The sequence below is a fragment of the Dendrobates tinctorius genome, unplaced genomic scaffold (genome assembly GCF_039654945.1).
Source record: "Dendrobates tinctorius isolate UK_male_01 unplaced genomic scaffold, ASM3965494v1 ptg000047l, whole genome shotgun sequence".
Classification (NCBI taxonomy): domain Eukaryota; kingdom Metazoa; phylum Chordata; class Amphibia; order Anura; family Dendrobatidae; genus Dendrobates; species Dendrobates tinctorius.
In genome coordinates, this window is record NW_027361715.1 from 2394040 (window position 1) to 2412696 (window position 18657).

The following is an 18657-nucleotide window of genomic DNA, read 5'->3' on the forward strand; positions in this document are numbered from 1 at the left end:
ATAGAAAGCTGTTCACAGACTGAGGGACAGCCAAGCTGGTGTGAGCCAATCCATATTCATCCCTCCCTCCGGGAGCAGAATGGCAGACTACAAAGTTTAGATATTTCTATAAGTTTTCTCCCTTTTATTTTTATAACTGTTTTTGCATATTTGTATGTCACTTTTTATTTCCATATTACTATATCATTTTATTGTAAGCACTGTACCTTTTCTATTAAAGCTTAAAACTTTAACAAGTTTGAACCTTGTATGCTCTAAAGAATCCATAGCCTTAGAGTGTGTGATCCTGGTGATGGGAATATATGGAAGGGGGAGAGTGGAAAACCACTAATAGACGACCACAGATCCGATATAAAAAAATATATGGGGGTACACGTGCAGACCCCCCTGGGACTCCTTCACTACCGCCCTTTGCTGGTAAGAAATTACCGCTTCGTTCACTGTATGCGTCTTTGGGTTAGAGAGTAGCAACTCCTGAACAGCGGCTATAAGATGATGGATGCCTTGGGATTTTTCCCTATTTTTTCCCATTTTGCCTTGTATGGTGAGACGTGAGTTCTATGATCTGTTGTCACTCTATTGCCTCTTTGGGACAGATAAGGTCCTCTATAGAAATAATAGTTCTGATGAGGCAATTGTATAACCATCTTGGTGGTGTATGTTAACAGTGACACCCTTTGTCTACCGTTATAGCTGCTCTCTGAGAGTAACCATTAGACATATATTATTAGGTTACACCATATTTTCATACAGTGCCATATATATATATATATATATATATATATTTACTTACTTACACATATCTATTGGCCATGTATAATTTTGATATATCTCATCAGGGCTGGTGTGTTAATAAGCAATATTGAAGATGTGTCATATAAGTGATGATATAGTGATAATACCGTACATCTATTAATGTGAGGAGATTGTGGTGTCCACTTGGACTATATTATTTGAGCTCTTTAGGGAGGTCTGCTATGTTTCCCATGGTGCGTGGGTTATTTTAATGCACTATTGAGCACTGATTTGTCTAAATTCTGTATACTTGTCCTAATATATATATTTTTTTATATCGGATCTGTGGTCGTCTATTAGTGGTTTTCCACTCTCCCCCTTCCATATTTGTCTTTAGCGACTGATCTATATTTAGGTCTTACACAACAGAGGAGGCATTTAGGTGTAATTTATTATGCCAGGAATATGTCCTCCTGGTCTGATTGTGTTTCTGAGTATCTTGTTTTGTGATTGGCATATAGTAGTATTCCCAGGACTCATCGCCTGTGTGTTCGGTGAGTGATGGCAGCGCGTATGAAACGGGGTGTGCGGTCTGTGATTTATGCTCCCACTGCAGCATAGAACAGAGGTTGAATGCTGGATTGAGTGAGAGGAAGTAGATTAACCCTTGCAGTCGCAACCCCTAATCACATGCTGAGAAGTGGGTACGTGACAGTCTTATCTGTCTTTTTCTGAGCTCCTCTCAGTTGGTTTATGGCCACACACCATATTAAGTTGAATATGTAGAGAAACAAAGCCTGTTAAAGCAAAATGGTGCACCATTTTCAATGAAACCCAATTGCAAAAATGATTTTTAGCCCAAAATACATGTATTTAAGGAAAAAAAACCAAACAAACTTGAAAATAGATAGGGAAATGTAGTTGGCATAGAACACAAACCAAAAACCCACAAGGTCAGACATGATGAATATTAAGACAAACCAGAAACAGCGCCAATTTTCACAATTTTTTTTAATTAAATTATCTTTACGAACTCTAGAGGGGCAAAGGGGCTACGTGTCAAAACTTCCTAATGGTTTGGAGTGAGCGCTCGATGGATTTTGGGGGGAAGAACTTAACTTCTGAGTGCACATCAGCAGAAATTTAATAACTGGGGACAGATACGAGCACGCAGATGAATCCACCGCTCAGTCGGCATCACATTGTTTTCTGAGGCATCTTATATAATCAGCTTGGAGTCAATCATGTAATGGGATAATGGGACAGCAAACCCACAGAATATTGCCATCATGAGTGGACGGCTCATGAAAATACAGAGACAAACTAAGGCATCTCGTGTGGGTGAAACCCATGTGAAACACGCATCATCTGTGTATTTCACAAATTACTAAGTGGTAATGTTTTGTGGGGCGAGAATATTCACAGTGAATGATTGTGATCGCATACAGATGTAGCAGACAGAAACGTTACCGCATTGGTATCTAACAAGGGTAGCGTTGTACGCCTACACGAAATACGTAGCAGAGGGCGCTCCGTGCAGATTCCATATGACTAACGTGCCGGACGACTGTTCATGACACGCCGATGGTTCGTTGCCAGATCTCTACATCTGAATCATCCGCTGAAGACCATCTTATGATGCCGCTTCGCTTACTGGACCGGGAGAGTCACCCAATTCTGTCTGTGCCAACGATGGAAATTCTAACTTTTCGTAAATCGTTTCCGTAATGGGCAAGTACTGAGAGATTTCATTAGGCTCGGTGTAGAGCGGTGGCGGGACATGACTGAGGTTGCTGATTTTACTTTCCCTCGATGTGTATTCTCTCAGCATGAACGTCTTGTCAGACTCGTGGTAAAGACGAGTGTCGTTCATTCGGATAAGGACGCCGTCCACCCTTAGGAAAAACCTGAGGAGAAGAAAAAAGCTGGAAGGCATGACTCTGATCTTCACACTCAGGCTAGACACTCCATGGTCATGGAGTTCGTCTTCAAACAGCAGCACTTCCTCGAAAAACATGATCTGCTCCCTTGTCTTCAGTTTTTCCGTATTAATCCGTTCGGTGGTGGGAACGGTATTAAATGTCAGGTCGTGACCAAGCAAGGTGCCCTTGTAATCTGTGGTATATGTCCAGTCGTAGGGCTTCACGATTTCTTTACTGTGCTCGCTGTCTGACCTGCTTTCCTGCCATTCCTCAGCACAAGCGACCTTGACCATTCCCTTGTTCTTATTCACCCTTCTCAGTCCATCCTTAGCCGTGAACTCAATCCCGAAGCCGGAGGAGTGTTGGATCCTTAAGACGTTATCCCCAAACATCATTTCTGGAAGACAGGGCATGTTCATTTCTTCAGCCAGCTTCTCCACATCGGCCGACTTCATAATATGCGTTTTGATGGCCGTGACTTTCCATGGTCCAAAACTAAAGTCTTGATTGCTGCTTTTGAATCCGTGAATCATCATAGCTGGAACCGGTCAGGGTCTGAAGACAGAGAAAGGAGGTACTGTTAGTGGACATGCCGCTGGACAATGCACCAACAAGAGCAGGAGTGTTTCCACATCTGTAGGCGAGAGGTGCTGATGATGTCCCGTGTAGACCTACCTGCCAGGACGTAGGCGCGATCAGCAGGTACTGTGTGTTCTGTTTAGTGATGAGCGCATGTGCCATTACTCCAGTTTGCCTAAGGTGCTCTGGTGACATGTTCAAGTCTCGCGAGCATATGTTTCGAGGCTGTTAGTCACATACCATGCGAGGATACCTAGTGTATGTCAGGCAATTCCTGCATGTTTTGTGGGTGTCTAACAGCTGCGAAACATGCGGGTGCAGGGACTTGAACATGTCACCCGAGCACCCTAGGCAAACTGGAGTAACGGCACTTGCTCGTGCTGTTCTAATGAATAACACAGGTGCACGTTATCCGCCATGTCCCGATAGTAATGTATAGACGCAGTATCATTGGCACCATTCACGCTTTTCTAAAACGTGGCATTTCGAGAGGACCAGAGCGGTCTGACTGTAACCTGTACAGTAAGCAGGGGTTAAATAAATACGGTATATATAGACATAAAATGCACCGCTTTAGCAGACCAAGGCAGCACAAGAAGGAGCTAAAGTCCACAAGACACTATATACTGTGCCCTAAGACGGGAAGTAATGATCAGCGATGTTGGCTGGCATCTGATGAATGGAGCTGCCTTAAAATGTCTTTCTTAAAAGGGTTAATACCAAATTCATTTATAAAAATAAGCACTTTTGTAACTTACTGCTTAGTAAAATAAAAGGAGCAGCCGTTCCGGAGAAATAAATACTTTTCTTTTGTTTACATCTCCTTGCCTAGGAGACCGACCGCCGCCACTGTTTTGTTTTTAAGAACCGCCCTGAAGCTGACCGGTGCACTCCGGTGATCCTGCCAGTGCTTACAGTCTCAAAAGAGAAAAGCTTGCAAGCACTGCGAATAGTCTCCCGACTAGCAGCAGCGGTCAGTGGCCTAGGCAAAAAGCCATAAACAGCTGTTATTCTCTCAATGGCTAAAAGTTTTCATGAGGTTAGCTTTAGGCTGAGTTCACACGTGGCGTTTTTTTCGCGTTTCCGCGGCGGTTTTAACCACGCGATTTTGCCGCGAAAAATAAGCATCCCATGCATTCCTATGGGATTCCGCAATGCTGTGCTAATGCTGCGGTTTTTACCGCGGCGGAATCGCTTCGCGGTAAAAACCGCAGAATGCTCATTAATTTGCGGAATCGCGGCGATCCCGCACCCAGAGGAATGTATTGTTCCGCTTACTTCCCGCATGTGGCTGTGCTCACCATGCAAAAAGTAAGCAGAACATTTGCGGATGGTACCCACGGTCCGGAGGAGAGGAGACTGTCCTCCGGGCTTTGGGTACCATATCCCTGTAAAAAATAGAATTTAAAATAAAAAATTGTTATTCTTACCTTCCGACGTCCCGCGCAGCCTTCCCGCTTCTCTCCACGCTCTCGTTCCCAGTAATCCTTTGCGAAAATGCCCGCGATGGTGTCCGTTCTCGCGGGATCGCGAAGTCTCGCGGTCATTCGCGTGACGTCATCGCGAATTACCTCGAGACATCGCGATCCCACGAGAACGGACGTCATCGCGGGCATTTTCGCAAAGGATTACTGGGAACGGATCCGCGGGACGTCGGAGGGTAAGAATAACACCATTTTTTATTTTTTTTTTACATTCTATCTTTTACTACTGATGCAGCATAGGCAGCCTCAGTAGTAAAAAGTTGGTCACACTCGTCAAACACTATGTATGACGAGTGTGACCAACCTGTCAATCAGTTCTCCAAGCGATGCTACAGATCGCTTGGAAAACGCTAGCATTCTGCAAGCTAATTACGCTTGCAAAATGCTAGTTTTTCCGCGGGAAAATCGCGGGAATTTAAAATGCGATTTTCCCGCGGACTGGAATTCCGGAATTCTCGCGGTAATTTCCGCGAGAGTTCCGGTACGTGTGCACTTAGCCTTACACTAGCGTTTGGAGGCATAGCGGACGCTCGCTGTGAAGCTCCGCCCCCATGCCGCTCCTCCTCCGGTCAGCTCCGCCTATGGGCGCATGACGCTGCATGCGACCTGCGTACCCTATCTTTAGCATTGCATATGCAGGCCGTGCGCAGGTATGCTTTTGCCGCCGCATGCGTCCTTTGACAGTGCGGCTGCCGCACCAAAATGATTTTCACAGACTGTTATATATGAAAAGAATAGATTACTTTTTCTTTCCTTCACATGTAAAAGATGACAAAAATCACCCCAGATGTTTGAATGAGGCCTAAGGCTCAGAAACTCGCCCATCGAGCTCACTGATGGTCTCTCAGTTAACTCATTCTGCAGCCACACTATAGAGGACAAACGGTGCAATAATTCTAATGGCACCCGATGGAAAATAGACTATAAGAACGATTAACCCCAAATACATGCATTTAATTGGTTAAAAAAGTCCCCTTTTATATAAGCCAATGCTAGAGAGCAGTGGGGGTCCGACTAGAAACTCTCCGCTGATTGATGGGGGCAGTCACAGACGGAATGTGGGGATTATTTGGATATCCCGAACCTGTCACCCCCCCAGGGCGTTTTTAAGTAAAAGAGCCACCTGCAGCAGCACTAAGGCTGCATTCTGTGAAGAGAGTCCCCGTGCTCCCCAGTCACGGCCTGCCACAACCGTCCCCATACTGACCACCAGCAACGCTGTCCTCCCTTCCTGCACGATATCCCGCCTCCATACGTTCCAGCCAATCACGAGGGCCCTCCGAAAAAGACTGGCAGCCGCCTTGTCCAATCACAAGCGCGGCGGACGTTTCACGCGTTTCAGTAAAGGCAGCGCGCGTATGACGTCATCGTGAGAACACGTACGGGAGGCTCTAGCTGGGCGGGGCAGCTGCAGCCAATCAGATCAATGGGCTGGTGAGAGTAGACCTATCACTGAGGCGGTTACATGAAGGTTTCATGAAGGGGCCAGAATACAGGAAGTGAGGCAGACATGAATTCCCTGGAACAGGCAGAAGGTGCGGCAATAGCGGGGTGCGGGGTGCATGGAGGCTGGGGGGGGCGTCCATGTAGTTGTAGTGCACCCAGGAGGGCGCTGCATGTGTCAGTGTTACCATGGAGACCTGTAGAGGTGGACGCTCAGTGTGCGGTGCTGCGGCTGCTTTACACGTGTTTGGATTTTCTGCTTACTGTGTGTGTTATTAAATTAGTTTTCCTGCAAATAAAATGTGTCAGTTGGTGAGATATTGATAAATCTATATAATAACTATAGGGCGGCCATCAGTGATCGTGTGCAGCCCTCATGCACCGTGTGCAGCCGTCAGTGACCGTGTACGGCCGTCAGTGACCGTGTGCAGCCCTCATGCACCGTATACGGCCGTCAGTGACCGTGTGCAGCCCTCATGCACCGTATACGGCCGTCAGTGACCGTGTGCAGCCCTCATGCACCGTATACGGCCGTCAGTGACCGTGTGCAGCCCTCATGCACCGTATACGGCCGTCAGTGACCGTGTGCAGCCCTCATGCACCGTATACGGCCGTCAGTGACCGTGTGCAGCCGTCATGCACCGTATACGGCCGTCAGTGACCGTGTGCAGCCGTCATGCACCGTATACGGCCGTCAGTGACCGTGTGCAGCCGTCATGCACCGTATACGGCCGTCAGTGACCGTGTGCAGCCCTCATGCACCGTATACGGCCGTCAGTGACCGTGTGCAGCCGTCATGCACCGTATACGGCCGTCAGTGACCGTGTGCAGCCGTCATGCACCGTATACGTCCGTCACTGATCATGTGCAGCCCTCATGCACCGTATAGGCCTTCAGTGACTGTGTGCAGCCGTCATGCTCCGTATACGGTTGTCAATGACCATATGCAGCCCTCGTGCACCATGTACGGTCGTCGGTCACTGTGTGCAGCCCTCGTGCTCCCTGTACGGTCGTCGGTCACTGTGTGCAGCCCTCGTGCTCCCTGTACGGTCGTCGGTCACTGTGTGCAGCCCTCGTGCTCCCTGTACGGTCGTCGGTCACTGTGTGCAGCCCTCGTGCTCCCTGTACGGTCGTCGGTCACTGTGTGCAGCCCTCGTGCTCCCTGTACGGTCGTCGGTCACTGTGTGCAGCCCTCGTGCTCCCTGTACGGTCGTCGGCCACTGTGTGCAGCCCTCGTGCTCCCTGTACGGTCGTCGGTCACTGTGTGCAGCCCTCGTGCTCCCTGTAGGTCGTCGGTCACTGTGTGCAGCCCTCATGCACCATGTACGGTCGTCGGTCACTGTGTGCAGCCCTCGTGCTCCCTGTACGGTCGTCGGTCACTGTGTGCAGCCCTCGTGCTCCCTGTACGGTCGTCGGTCACTGTGTGCAGCCCTCGTGCTCCCTGTACGGTCGTCGGTCACTGTGTGCAGCCCTCATGCACCATGTACGGTAGTCGGTCACTGTGTGCAGCCCTCGTGCACCATGTACGGTCGTCGGTCACTGTGTGCAGCCCTCGTGCTCCCTGTACGGTCGTCGGTCACTGTGTGCAGCCCTCGTGCTCCCTGTACGGTCGTCGGTCACTGTGTGCAGCCCTCATGCTCCCTGTACGGTCGTCGGTCACTGTGTGCAGCCCTCGTGCTCCCTGTACGGTCGTCGGTCACTGTGTGCAGCCCTCGTGCACCGTTTACAGCAATCACTCAGCAAGGGCTTGTTTAAGTGCGCTGAGTTGTCATTTCTAATGATACCATTTTGGGGTACATGCAATTTTTTTGATTGCCCTTATGTTTGAGGGACATGCAGTAGCTGAAAAGCGACAGTTCAGGCATTCTTTTTTGTTTACCGTATATAACTATTCTGAAGAATTCTGCATGTGGAAACCTAAAAAAAAAAATATATAAATATATACCACATGTTTTTCCTGTTTTTGTTTTCCATTTTTAATTACCGTAGTCCTCTTTTGGGATTTGAACCTGTGATGTGTTGTGAAATTGATAATCCCAGGGTGACTGGGCTTCATAGCTGTTATAACACAGCAGAAACTGCCAGGCCCCCGGCTGTTATATCAACTCATCGGTTCGCTCACGGCTATTGGACCTGGCAGCCTCCATGTTAAAGCCTTTTAAGCGCCCCAATTATGGCATTTAAAAGGTTAAACTGATGCAATTGGAGGGAGCTTCTTTTGCTAGTCACCTGCTCTGTATGGAGCAGGCTCAGCCCCTGTTCCTGCTCCATGCAGTGTGCCCATCTGCTGTACATGTATGGCATTAAAGGGGTTTTTAGGATTAAACTTTTCTGCTCCCCAAAGTTTTGACAGGTTAAAAATAACAAATGGAGCGCTGCTTCCCAAACCTGACTCAAGCATCGCTGCTCCTGGTGATTATTTACAGGCTGCTGCCGTGACGTCAAATGACCGGTGTAGACTGCATGAGTCATTGAGCCCATGGCTGCAGTGGTACTGGAATCTGAATGCATGCAATGGGCAGCGATCTCTCCCCTATCGTCTTTATCCAGTAATATCGCCCATTTCTCACAGTAGACTGTTTGGCGCTTATGTTCTTACAGATCTGTTTTCCGCCTAGATCTAAAGGCTTTCGAGCGAAGGCTCACAGAATATATTTCGTGTTTACAACCTGCGACCGGACGTTGGAGAAGTAAGTTACAAGGATGATGGCGCTTCTGTAAGGAGATTCCGTGCAATAGAAAGATGGAGATAAATACAACACAATTTTGATTTCCTGTTAAAATTCATTGTACGCCTCATTCTGCATTCTTTTTGTTTGCATTTAAACAAGCAGATTTTTAATTTGAAAGGATAATAACTTGTTTTTTTGGGAGGGGAATTTTTCCCTATCCACAATATAACTTGCTGATTACTGGTGCTACCAGCGATGCAGAGATCCGGGCTTTAGCACCATCCTGAACAGAGAAGAAATGCACATGCTCAACCTCCTCTCCATTCATTGTCTATGGCACTGCGCTCAACAAGTCCACTAGTCCCATAGTCCATGAATGGATTTATTTTTGGGGAATAACCCTTTAAGGAAAAATTAAAACACTTTTATATCTAATATATAAAGCTCAATGTGTGTGTATGTATGTATGTCCGGGATTGGCATCCGCACCGTCGCAGCTACAGCCATAAAATTTGGCACAGTCACACATCTGGACCCCGAGAGTGTCGTAGGCTATGTTGTGAGGCGAAATTTTAACCCTGCGCATTCCAATTCACCAAACAATTTTGCCCCTATCTACATAATGGGGAAAAAGTTAAAGGAAAAGTGTTGGAGGCAAATTGACAGCTGCCAGATGTGAACAAGGGGGACTTAAAGAATGAGAGCGATGGCGCCAAAGAGTATATACCGTACAGTTGCTAAGGTGGGGCCCTGACACGGGATACTCACCACACACGGGGATATGAACTCAAACACAAAATGCGCCACACACTACCACGTGCTTCAACACATATACCACCCTCAGCACACATTTCACCACACATACACCAACCTCGCCACACAAAAGTCGCCACTCAAAACTCACCACGCTGTCCCAGAGCTGTTTAAAAGATGAAAAATGAGCTGTGATTGGTTGCTATCAGCAACAGTTTTCTTTGTAGACAGTTGTGGTAACTGAGGCCTATTATTCTTATCATTTTTATGGTGTTATCGTCCTTCTCTAAAGCTGGAAATAACACAATTTATTACCGTGCCAACACAGACCACCCTCTGACACAGACTGCAGGGGGAGCACAGTATCACACAGGATAGGATTAGATACAGGGCTCAGCAGTCAGTATCACACAGGATAGGATTAGATACACAGCTCAACAGTCAGTATCACACAGGATAAGATTAGACACATGGCTCAGCAGGCAGTATCACACAGGATAGGATTAGATACACGGCTCAGCAGTCAGTATCACACAGGATAGGATTAGATACACGGCTCAGCAGTCAGTATCACACAGGATAGGATTAGATACACGGCTCAGCAGTCAGTATCACACAGGATAGGATTAGATACACGGCTCAGCAGTCAGTATCACACAGGATAGGATTAGATACACGGCTCAGCAGTCAGTATCACACAGGATAGGATTAGACACATGGCTCAGCAGTCAGTATCACACAGGATAAGATTAGACACATGGCTCAGCAGTCAGTATCACACAGGATAGGATTAGATACACGGCTCAGCAGTCAGTATCACACAGGATAGGATTAGATACACGGCTCAGCAGTCACTATCACACAGGAGAGGATTAGATGTGCAGCTCAGCAGGCAGTATCACACAGAATAGGATTAGATACGCAGCTCAGCACACAGTGTCACATAGAATAGTATTAGAAACACGGCTCAGCAGTCAGTATCACACAGAATAGGATTAGATACATGGCTCAGCAGTCAGTATCACACAGAATAGGATTAGATACACGGCTCAGCAGTCAGTATCACACAGGATAGGATTAGATACACGGCTCAGCAGTCAGTATCACACAGGATAGGATTAGATACATGGCTCAGCAGTCAGTATCACACAGAATAGGATTAGATACACGGCTCAGCAGTCAGTATCACACATGATAGGATTAGGTACACGGCTCAGCAGTCAGTAACACACATGATAGGATTAGGTACACGGCTCAGCAGTCAGTATCACACAGGATAGGATTAGATACACTGCTCAGCAGTCAGTATTCCACAGGATAGGGTTAGATACACGGCTGAGCAGTCAGTATCACACAGGATAGGGTTAGGTACACGGCTGAGCAGTCAGTATCACACAGGATAGAGTTAGATAAACACGGCTCAGCAGTTATTATCACACAGGATAGGATTAGATACACTGCTCAGCAGTCAGTATTCCACAGGATAGGATTAGATACAAGGCTGAGCAGTCAGTAACACACGATAGGATTAGATACACAGCTCAGCAGACATTATCACACAGGAAAGGCTTAGATACACAGCTCAGAAACAGGATGTGCCCAAGGAAAGGACATTTTCATTCCAAGAATTCCACTCATTCCATCTGATTTGTTTTTTGATTTTAAACGCCTCCAGTTTCCAGTTCAACTGCTATTTGCAATGTCCATTAACAAGGCTCAGGGACAGTCCTTGAAAGTAGTAGGGATCGATTTGCAATCTCCATGCTTTTCTCATGGTCAACTTTACGTGGTCTGTTCAAGAGTTGGAACTGCCAAAAATCTGTTCATCTGCACAGAAAGGAAAAACCAAAAATCTTGAATGAGTTGAAAATAAAATACTATCAATACTTGGGTAATCGTTTAGTTAATTTGTGTTGCAAATCTGTAGTGTTGAATATATGATGTGAAATGTTTTTATGTGCAATATAATCATTATAATTTGTTATAACTAACCACAGCTGGTTACTATGATGACCAGGCAACGCCGGGCTCTTCAGCTAGTGTATATGTGTATGTGTGTATATATATATATATATATATATATATATATATATAATAAAGTTGTATTACAGATTCAGACTAATACCAAATGCTGATCACTAATACTTAGCAAACCTTTTTGGCATACTTATAAACTGTAAGAATTGTTCTGCACAGCAGTCAGTGTCAATCTGCGACTGAGCTGGACATGCAATATCCTAAGGCTCGTCCACACATTGGATAGTTGTGATCTGAGTATCTGAGTACTGACTACCATGGCCGGACTAGCAACAGACCTGACCTGCCGCAGCAGTCTCATCGGTGTTTAGGAGGCAGTAGAGTTCAGGTTAGGAGACCCGGAGCTAAATCTGACACTTCATGCCGTGCTCGGTCTCTGAATGTAGGACATGTGAAACCGGTGGAGACGTTAAAGTACTAGTATAATCTGCACCCTCTGTCTTCTCCCAATAGTGATTCTCATCGTAGTGTCCGTCTGTACCGCTACTGGGGCCTGGAACTGGCTCATAGATCCAGAGACGCAAAAGGTAATTCTTAGTTCTTAAAGGATTTATCCCACTAAGTACACTCCTGTCCTTGATGGAGAAAAGTCAGACTGATCCGTTCTTCTTTTCCAGGTTTCATTCTTCACGTCATTATGGAATCATCCCTTCTTTACAATTAGCTGCATAACGCTAATAGGGCTGTTCTTCGCTGGTATACACAAGCGGGTGGTGGCCCCGTCGATGTATCCTTTTAATGGTCTTTCACTGAACTAGTTTGCTTCTTGCATTTGGCAATCATAGTAAGCTGTAGGAAAGACAAGGTGCTGAGCAAGATGTAGTATGTAAATGGATTTCACTGAGATCTCTCCCATACACAAGAGCACGTTTTCTGAGCACTCCTGAGTTCTCTATGGAAAGCCATTGACTTCAAGCTCAGCTGGCGACTTATCTCCTTGAGATCAAAGCGATCTGTAGTCCAAAATTGGATATCTTCCCCCCCATACACAGTAGAGTATCAGCCGAACATATTGATATCGGCAGGTGCGACCAACATTAGAATCGTGTATGGAGGGAGGCAGGAGTTTAGTCTGCTTCTGTCAGCTTGGAAAAGGATGTCTAAGAAAAGTACGTACCCCCTAGACCCCCTTCTCACCCAGAAAACCAGTACTCCTCCATGCAACATATGTAGGGAATAGATGCAGAGGAAATCCATGTGCAGAGTCTGTAACTTGGTCTCAGATTAATTTAACTTGTAACTTGCTCACTTTCTTAACCAAATTTTCAGAATAGCAGCACGATGTCGGACGGTACTAGCGGAATACAACATGTCATGTGACGATGTACGTATTATACTCTGATAACGTTCAAAGCTTTTCTAAGTAGAGGCTAACACAATTGTCCATTTATATTGGTCACCCTAGGGTGCTGCATAAATTAAAAAAAATATATATATGAATACTCTCCTCCAGAACCAGCGCTGCTTCTCCAATCCAAGCCAGGTGTCTCCCTCTGGCCATGAGACTGGCGGGGGACACTGGGCTGAGAGTGGAGGAGTTGCACCAGTCCAGAAGGTAAGTTTACTTTTTTCATTTCTGCACCTTGCTGGTGCCATTATTAAAGAGTTGTCCAGTATTGGACATCTCCCCTTAAAGAGAACCTGTCAGAAATTTGAATGCCCACACACACATGCACCTCTCAATCCATTTATGTGACTGTGTATCCCTTTAAAAGATTAGCTAGTCAATCCCGTTATGACCCTACAGCGAGAAATCACTATTGAGATGGCCTGGAGGTGCATTGGGGAGTCACAATGCACTTCCAGCTCCTCCACCTCACGCTGTAATTCCTACTTAGCAGCACCTTCTAGCTGATTGACAGGTCCTTTGCTCTGGTACACAGATACTGAATTGTCAATCAGAAGTTTCTGACATGTTCCCTTTAACATTAAATTGGTCAATGAGCTCATTCTGACAGCAGGGACACAGGGTCTTCTGCACTTTCTTCTAAGCTGACTTATGTGCACAGGAAAGGTAAACTTTCATGTGGTCAGAAATCAGCTTATGTGAAAGATCAAAGGAAGTTACAGACCCAGCCATCAGACAGAGGTCATTGACGGATTCACCATTAAAAGGAACCTGTCACTAGAAATAACGCTTTTATCCTCCATATATAATAGTGTTATAATGCTGGCTGGCACTTGCACGTAGCTGAACGCTGTGGGACGAAAATTAACTTAATTCTCCCCAACAGTGTTCCCGCTTCAGTCACGGGGGCAGCGCCTGCGCAGGTTCAGTTACCGCTCTGAGAGTACAGAGCGACATCTGTAAATGCAGGCCCTGACTGACAGTCGGCCCCAATGCAGAGCCAGTGTCAGTCAGGGCCAGGTCACGGTTAGTAGTGGGGGGAGGCTTCTGCTGCATCTAGTTGTCTTACAGCCACACACATGTATATTGCCTCTTCAGGGACTTGAACTCTAGCGCCACCTATTGGATGTAGCAATCCTAAAAGTCAATATCGACCCTTTAACGAGCTTTGACTTAGAAGAAACCAAATTGGATCTCCTGATTTGCTGAGGAGGGGCAAAACCCCGAAACATGTGTCTGCAAATCGAGATTCTGATTTGGCTTTTACCATAAGCCATATGGCAAGAAGTGGTAGCGCACGGGCAGATGGGGACTGGCCCTCTGTGGGTGTTCTGGTGATTGGATCCCGCTTAGCTCTCCCGTTGATCTAGTTGTTATCGCCTATCTGATAACTGGATTACCTCTCTACAGCTCCCTGTCAGTGGGGGAGGCTTGTTGTGTCTGTTAAGTCTTTCATTTTTATACTATGGGGGAATCTTCCTGCCCCCCACCTTCACTATTGTGTTATTTCTTTTGCAGACGGGCAAATTAATTCTAAAGCCGCGACCCCACGTCCAGTGAGATCTTCTGCCACGACTTGAGCTTGATCCCAGTGTCTTCCTGGGATACGTTCTCTCTTTTGGAGATGGTTATTTATGAAGGACGATGAATCTCCCAAGTCAAAGTGATTTGAACTTTGAATCATTCACCCAAGAGGACACGCGATCGTTGTACAGGGACTGGCACTACCATTAATGTTTCATCATGTGTGGAAAAATAAATACATTGCAAAGTGTCTCCTATATTCATAGGTCCCAGCCGTCCCAGGTCCAGCGGGTTAGTCCTGATCTGAGGAGATAAAGGCTACGTACTTTCACTCACTCTATGCCATGTCTTATTCCAGACATGTAGATGAGGAGAGAAGACTGTCAGTCATTAGATGTCTCCTCCTTTCATTTATAATAATCTCTGGAGGCAGATCATCAGGAAGATCTATGTCCGGCCCATAGATCTTAACAGCTCATTTACGTATTAATAGAAACGTGGATTTCTCTGGAATAAGGCGATGGATCACAGATATCAAGGTATCCTTTTCTTCAGCTTCTTATGACCCACATGTCCATGTAGCCTGGTTAGGAGGGGTGATCCTACTGACAGATTCCCTTTAATGTGTACGTCACGATGATAACACCAGTAAAGGGTGAGCTATAATAGCCAGCAAGTGAACAGGTCTGCTGATGGAAGCCGGAATATACCTATAATGTCACTGCAGCGCGCTATTAATTGGCCTCCCCGTTACTCGACTTAACCCCTCTCCAGTCCATACTTAATGCAGCGGCCAGGGTCATCCATCTGGCTAATCGGTATTTGGACGCGTCCGCTCTTCGCCAAATGTTACACTGGCTGCCCATTCATTATAGGATCCAATTCAAAGTACTTGTTCTCACCCACAAAGCTCTCCACAGTGCGGCACCCCCCTACATCTCCTCCCTCATTTCTGTCTATCGGCCTAACCGACCGCTGCGCTCTGCAAACGACTTTCGACTAACCTCTGCACTAATCTGTACCTTCCACTCCCGACTCCCAAGACTTCTCCCGCGCTGCGCCAATCCTCTGGAATGCTCAACCCCAAGAAATTAGGACTATCCACAATTTGCACAGTTTTAGGCGCTCCCTCAAAACACATTTGTTCAGAGCAGCCTATCGCGTTCACTAATCAAAGTCATGCTATGTGTAAGTGTGCGTGTGTAGCCCATTCACTATCTCCATCCATCCTTCACTCCCTCAAGATGGCTGGACCATCATTGTAAATACATCATTGTAAATACACCCCTGTACTCTGTGTCTCCCCCACCTCATTGTAGATTGTAAGCGGTCACGAGCAGGGTCGTCTTATTTTGCTTTAATTATTGTATTGTTAACATTGTTACTTATGACTTGTGTTTTGAAACTGTTAAACTGTAAAGCGCTGCGGAATATGTTGGTGCTATATAAAGATTTATTATTATTCACACAGCCATATGTCATGGTGTGAGCACAGACCGTGAATCATGGACACGTGTTTACTGACCGTTACTTGACAGCCTTAGAGATACTCACACACATCATGTGTGACTGCTGTCTTAAATCACTTTTACACTGAAAGTTTATCATGAACGAGGGTTCTTAAGAATGATCCTTAGGTGTAAACAGACTGGGGAATGAGGAAAACACTAGTTCGTCAGATGAAATACCTTTCCTGCAGCACAAAAGATCGTCGTTCTCAGCAGCACATCGTCCTGCATAAAGTGGACTCTCTGCTGTGAATAATGGCTGTCTATGAGCACTGAGCGATCTGCAACACATCATTTACTGCTGTGTGCCTGTGTAAGCAGGTTCTAATGTTTACTACTTGCAAATGGATCCAATGTCTCAATTGTATCTGTGTTGTGGACCAGTCATGGTTGATACTCAACGCCTGTGGGTAAAGCCGTTATAACAAAGCATTTATCAATGTGAGAAATCACATTATTGCACTGAGCCGCTCTCATTGTGAGGTTAAGCCATTAATATTAGATCAGTAGGGTCCCAAACAGCTGCTGGAAGAGCTGCGTCTTTCATTGTTGACCAGGCACAACTCTACACTCACTGGCCACTTTATTAGGTACACCTGTCCAACTGTGTGTTAAGACTTAATTTCTAATCAGCCAATCACATGGCGGCAACTCAGTGCATTTAGGCATGTAGACATGGTCAAGACAATCTGCAGTTCAAACCGAGCATCAGTATGGGGAAGAAAGGTGATTTGAGTGCCTTTGAACGTGGCATGATTGTTGGTGCCAGAAGGGCTGGTCTGAGAATTTCAGAAACTGCTGATCTACTGGGATTTTCACGCACAACCATCTCTAGGGTTTACAGAGAATGGTCCGAAAAAGAAAAAAAATCCAGTGAGCGGCAGTTCTGTGGCCGGAAATGCCATGTTGATGCCAGAGGTCAGAGGAGAATGGGCAGACTGGTTCGAGCTGATAGCAAGGCAACAGTGACTCAAATTGCCACCCGTTACAACCAAGGTAGGCAGAAGAGCATCTCTGAACGCACAGTGCGTCGAACTTTGAGGCAGATGGGCTACAGCAGCAGAAGACCACACTGGGTACCACTCCTCTCAGCTAAGAACAGGAAACTGAGGCTAAAATTTGCACAAGCTCATCGAAATTGGACAGTAGAAGATTGGAAAAACGTTGCCTGGTCTGATGAGTCTCGATTTCTGCTGCGACATTCGGATGGTAGGGTCAGAATTTGGCGTAAACAACATGAAAGCATGGATCCATCCTGCCTTGTATCAACGGTTCAGGCTGGTGGTGGTGGTGTCATGGTGTGGGGAATTTTTTCTGGGCACTCTTTGGGCCCCTTGGTACCAATTGAGCATCGTTGCAACGCCACAGCCTACCTGAGTATTGTTGCTGACCATGTCCATCCCTTAATGACCACAATGTACCCAACATCTGATGGCTACTTTCAGCAGGATAATGCGCCATGTCATAAAGCTCGAATCATCTCAGATTGGTTTCTTGAACATGACAATGAGTTTACTGTACTCAAATGGCCTCCTCAGTCACCAGATCTCAATCCAATAGAGCATCTTTGGGATGTGGTGGAACGGGAGATTCGCATCAGGGATGTGCAGCCGACAAATCTGCGCCAACTGTGTGATGCCATCATGTCAATATGGTCCAAAATCTCTGAGGAATGCTTCCAGCACCTTGTTGAATCTCTGCCACGAAGAATTGAGGCAGTTCTGAAGGCAAAAGGGGGTCCAACCCCTTACTAGCATGGTGTACCTAATAAAGTGGCCAGTGAGTGTATATGCTTAGTAGGTTCTGTTTACTACCATAATTTACCATCCGCCTCTGCGTGCCGGCAATGTATTGGCTTGTCTGAGAAATGGTGAATGTGATTTTGTTAAAGCCCCCTGTGCAGCTGCAGCCTTCAAAATAAGGCCATTTCACAGGTTTGACAGTGACAGGCCATGATGTCTGGAGCGGCCGCCGGTCTCCTTAACTAAACTCAACAACCTCATGTATGCCTAAGAGTAGAGTTAGAAATTATAGTCAATTAGCAAGACAACTCCTATAAAGGAGTGGTTCTGCAGGGGGTGACCCACAGACCATTTCTCTGTTCTCATCCTTTTTTGGCTGTTGCTTTGGTCACTTTTGCATTCTGTCATTGCTGTCACCCCTAGAGGTACAATAGCATGAGGCGGTGTCTACAACCCACAGAAGTTGCTCAGGTAGTGCAGCTCATCCAGGATGGCACATCAATGTAAGCTGTGGCAAGAAAGTTGGCTGTGTTAGTCAGCACAGTGTCCAGAGCATGGAGCAGATACCATAAGACAGGTCAGTACACCAGGAGACGTGGAGGGGGCTGTAGGAGGGCAAAAACCCAGCAGCAGGACCGGTATCTCCTAGTGTGTGCAAGGAGGAGCAGTGCCAGAGCTCTGCAGAATGACTTCCAGCAGGCCACTAACATCCATATCTCTGCTCAAACTGTCAGAAACAGACTCCTTGAGGGTGGAATGAGGGTCCGACGTCCACAAGTGGGTGTTGTGCTTACAGTTCAACACCGTGCAGGGCAATTGGCATTTGCCAGAGATCACCAATATTGGCAGATTCGACACAGATGAGAGCAGGTTCACACTGAACACGTGTTAGAGTCTGAAGGCGCAGTGG

General features: G+C 46.4%; 2 protein-coding genes across 3 annotated transcripts; one reads left to right on the forward strand and one right to left on the reverse strand.

Annotated features, from left to right (window-relative positions):
* Positions 1–1728: 1728 nt before the first annotated feature.
* TIPRL (TOR signaling pathway regulator) lies at positions 1729–6077 on the reverse strand. 2 transcript variants are annotated; one of them, XM_073576164.1, is made up of 2 exons: positions 5928–6077; positions 1729–3212 (listed from the first exon to the last, which is right to left on the reverse strand). In XM_073576164.1, exon 2 carries the CDS (start codon positions 3191–3193, stop codon positions 2369–2371), a length of 825 nt encoding a protein of 274 aa, XP_073432265.1. In that variant the 5' UTR covers positions 3194–3212; positions 5928–6077; the 3' UTR covers positions 1729–2368. The 2 variants fall into 2 exon arrangements, with proteins under 2 accessions (XP_073432265.1, XP_073432266.1); XM_073576165.1 differs by having other exon boundaries at positions 5844–5980.
* Positions 6078–6145: 68 nt separating this feature from the next.
* On the forward strand, positions 6146–14747 carry CNEP1R1 (CTD nuclear envelope phosphatase 1 regulatory subunit 1). Its single transcript, XM_073576167.1, has 6 exons — positions 6146–6255; positions 8782–8853; positions 12079–12152; positions 12243–12352; positions 12895–12949; positions 14492–14747. Exons 1-6 carry the CDS (start codon positions 6231–6233, stop codon positions 14531–14533), a joined length of 378 nt encoding a protein of 125 aa, XP_073432268.1. The 5' UTR covers positions 6146–6230; the 3' UTR covers positions 14534–14747.
* Positions 14748–18657: the final 3910 nt, after the last annotated feature.

Bases quoted from the DNA above. Each gene is read 5' to 3' on its own strand.
- TIPRL (XM_073576164.1), bottom strand. From the start codon at position 3,193: ATGATGATTCACGGATTCAAAAGCAGCAATCAAGACTTTAGTTTTGGA.
- CNEP1R1 (XM_073576167.1), top strand. From the start codon at position 6,231: ATGAATTCCCTGGAACAGGCAGAAG. The intron at 12,353-12,894 runs GTATCCTTTTAA...CCAAATTTTCAG, and splicing joins CGGGTGGTGGCCCCGTCGAT to AATAGCAGCACGATGTCGGA. The intron at 12,950-14,491 runs GTACGTATTATA...TTTCTTTTGCAG, and splicing joins ACAACATGTCATGTGACGAT to ACGGGCAAATTAATTCTAAA.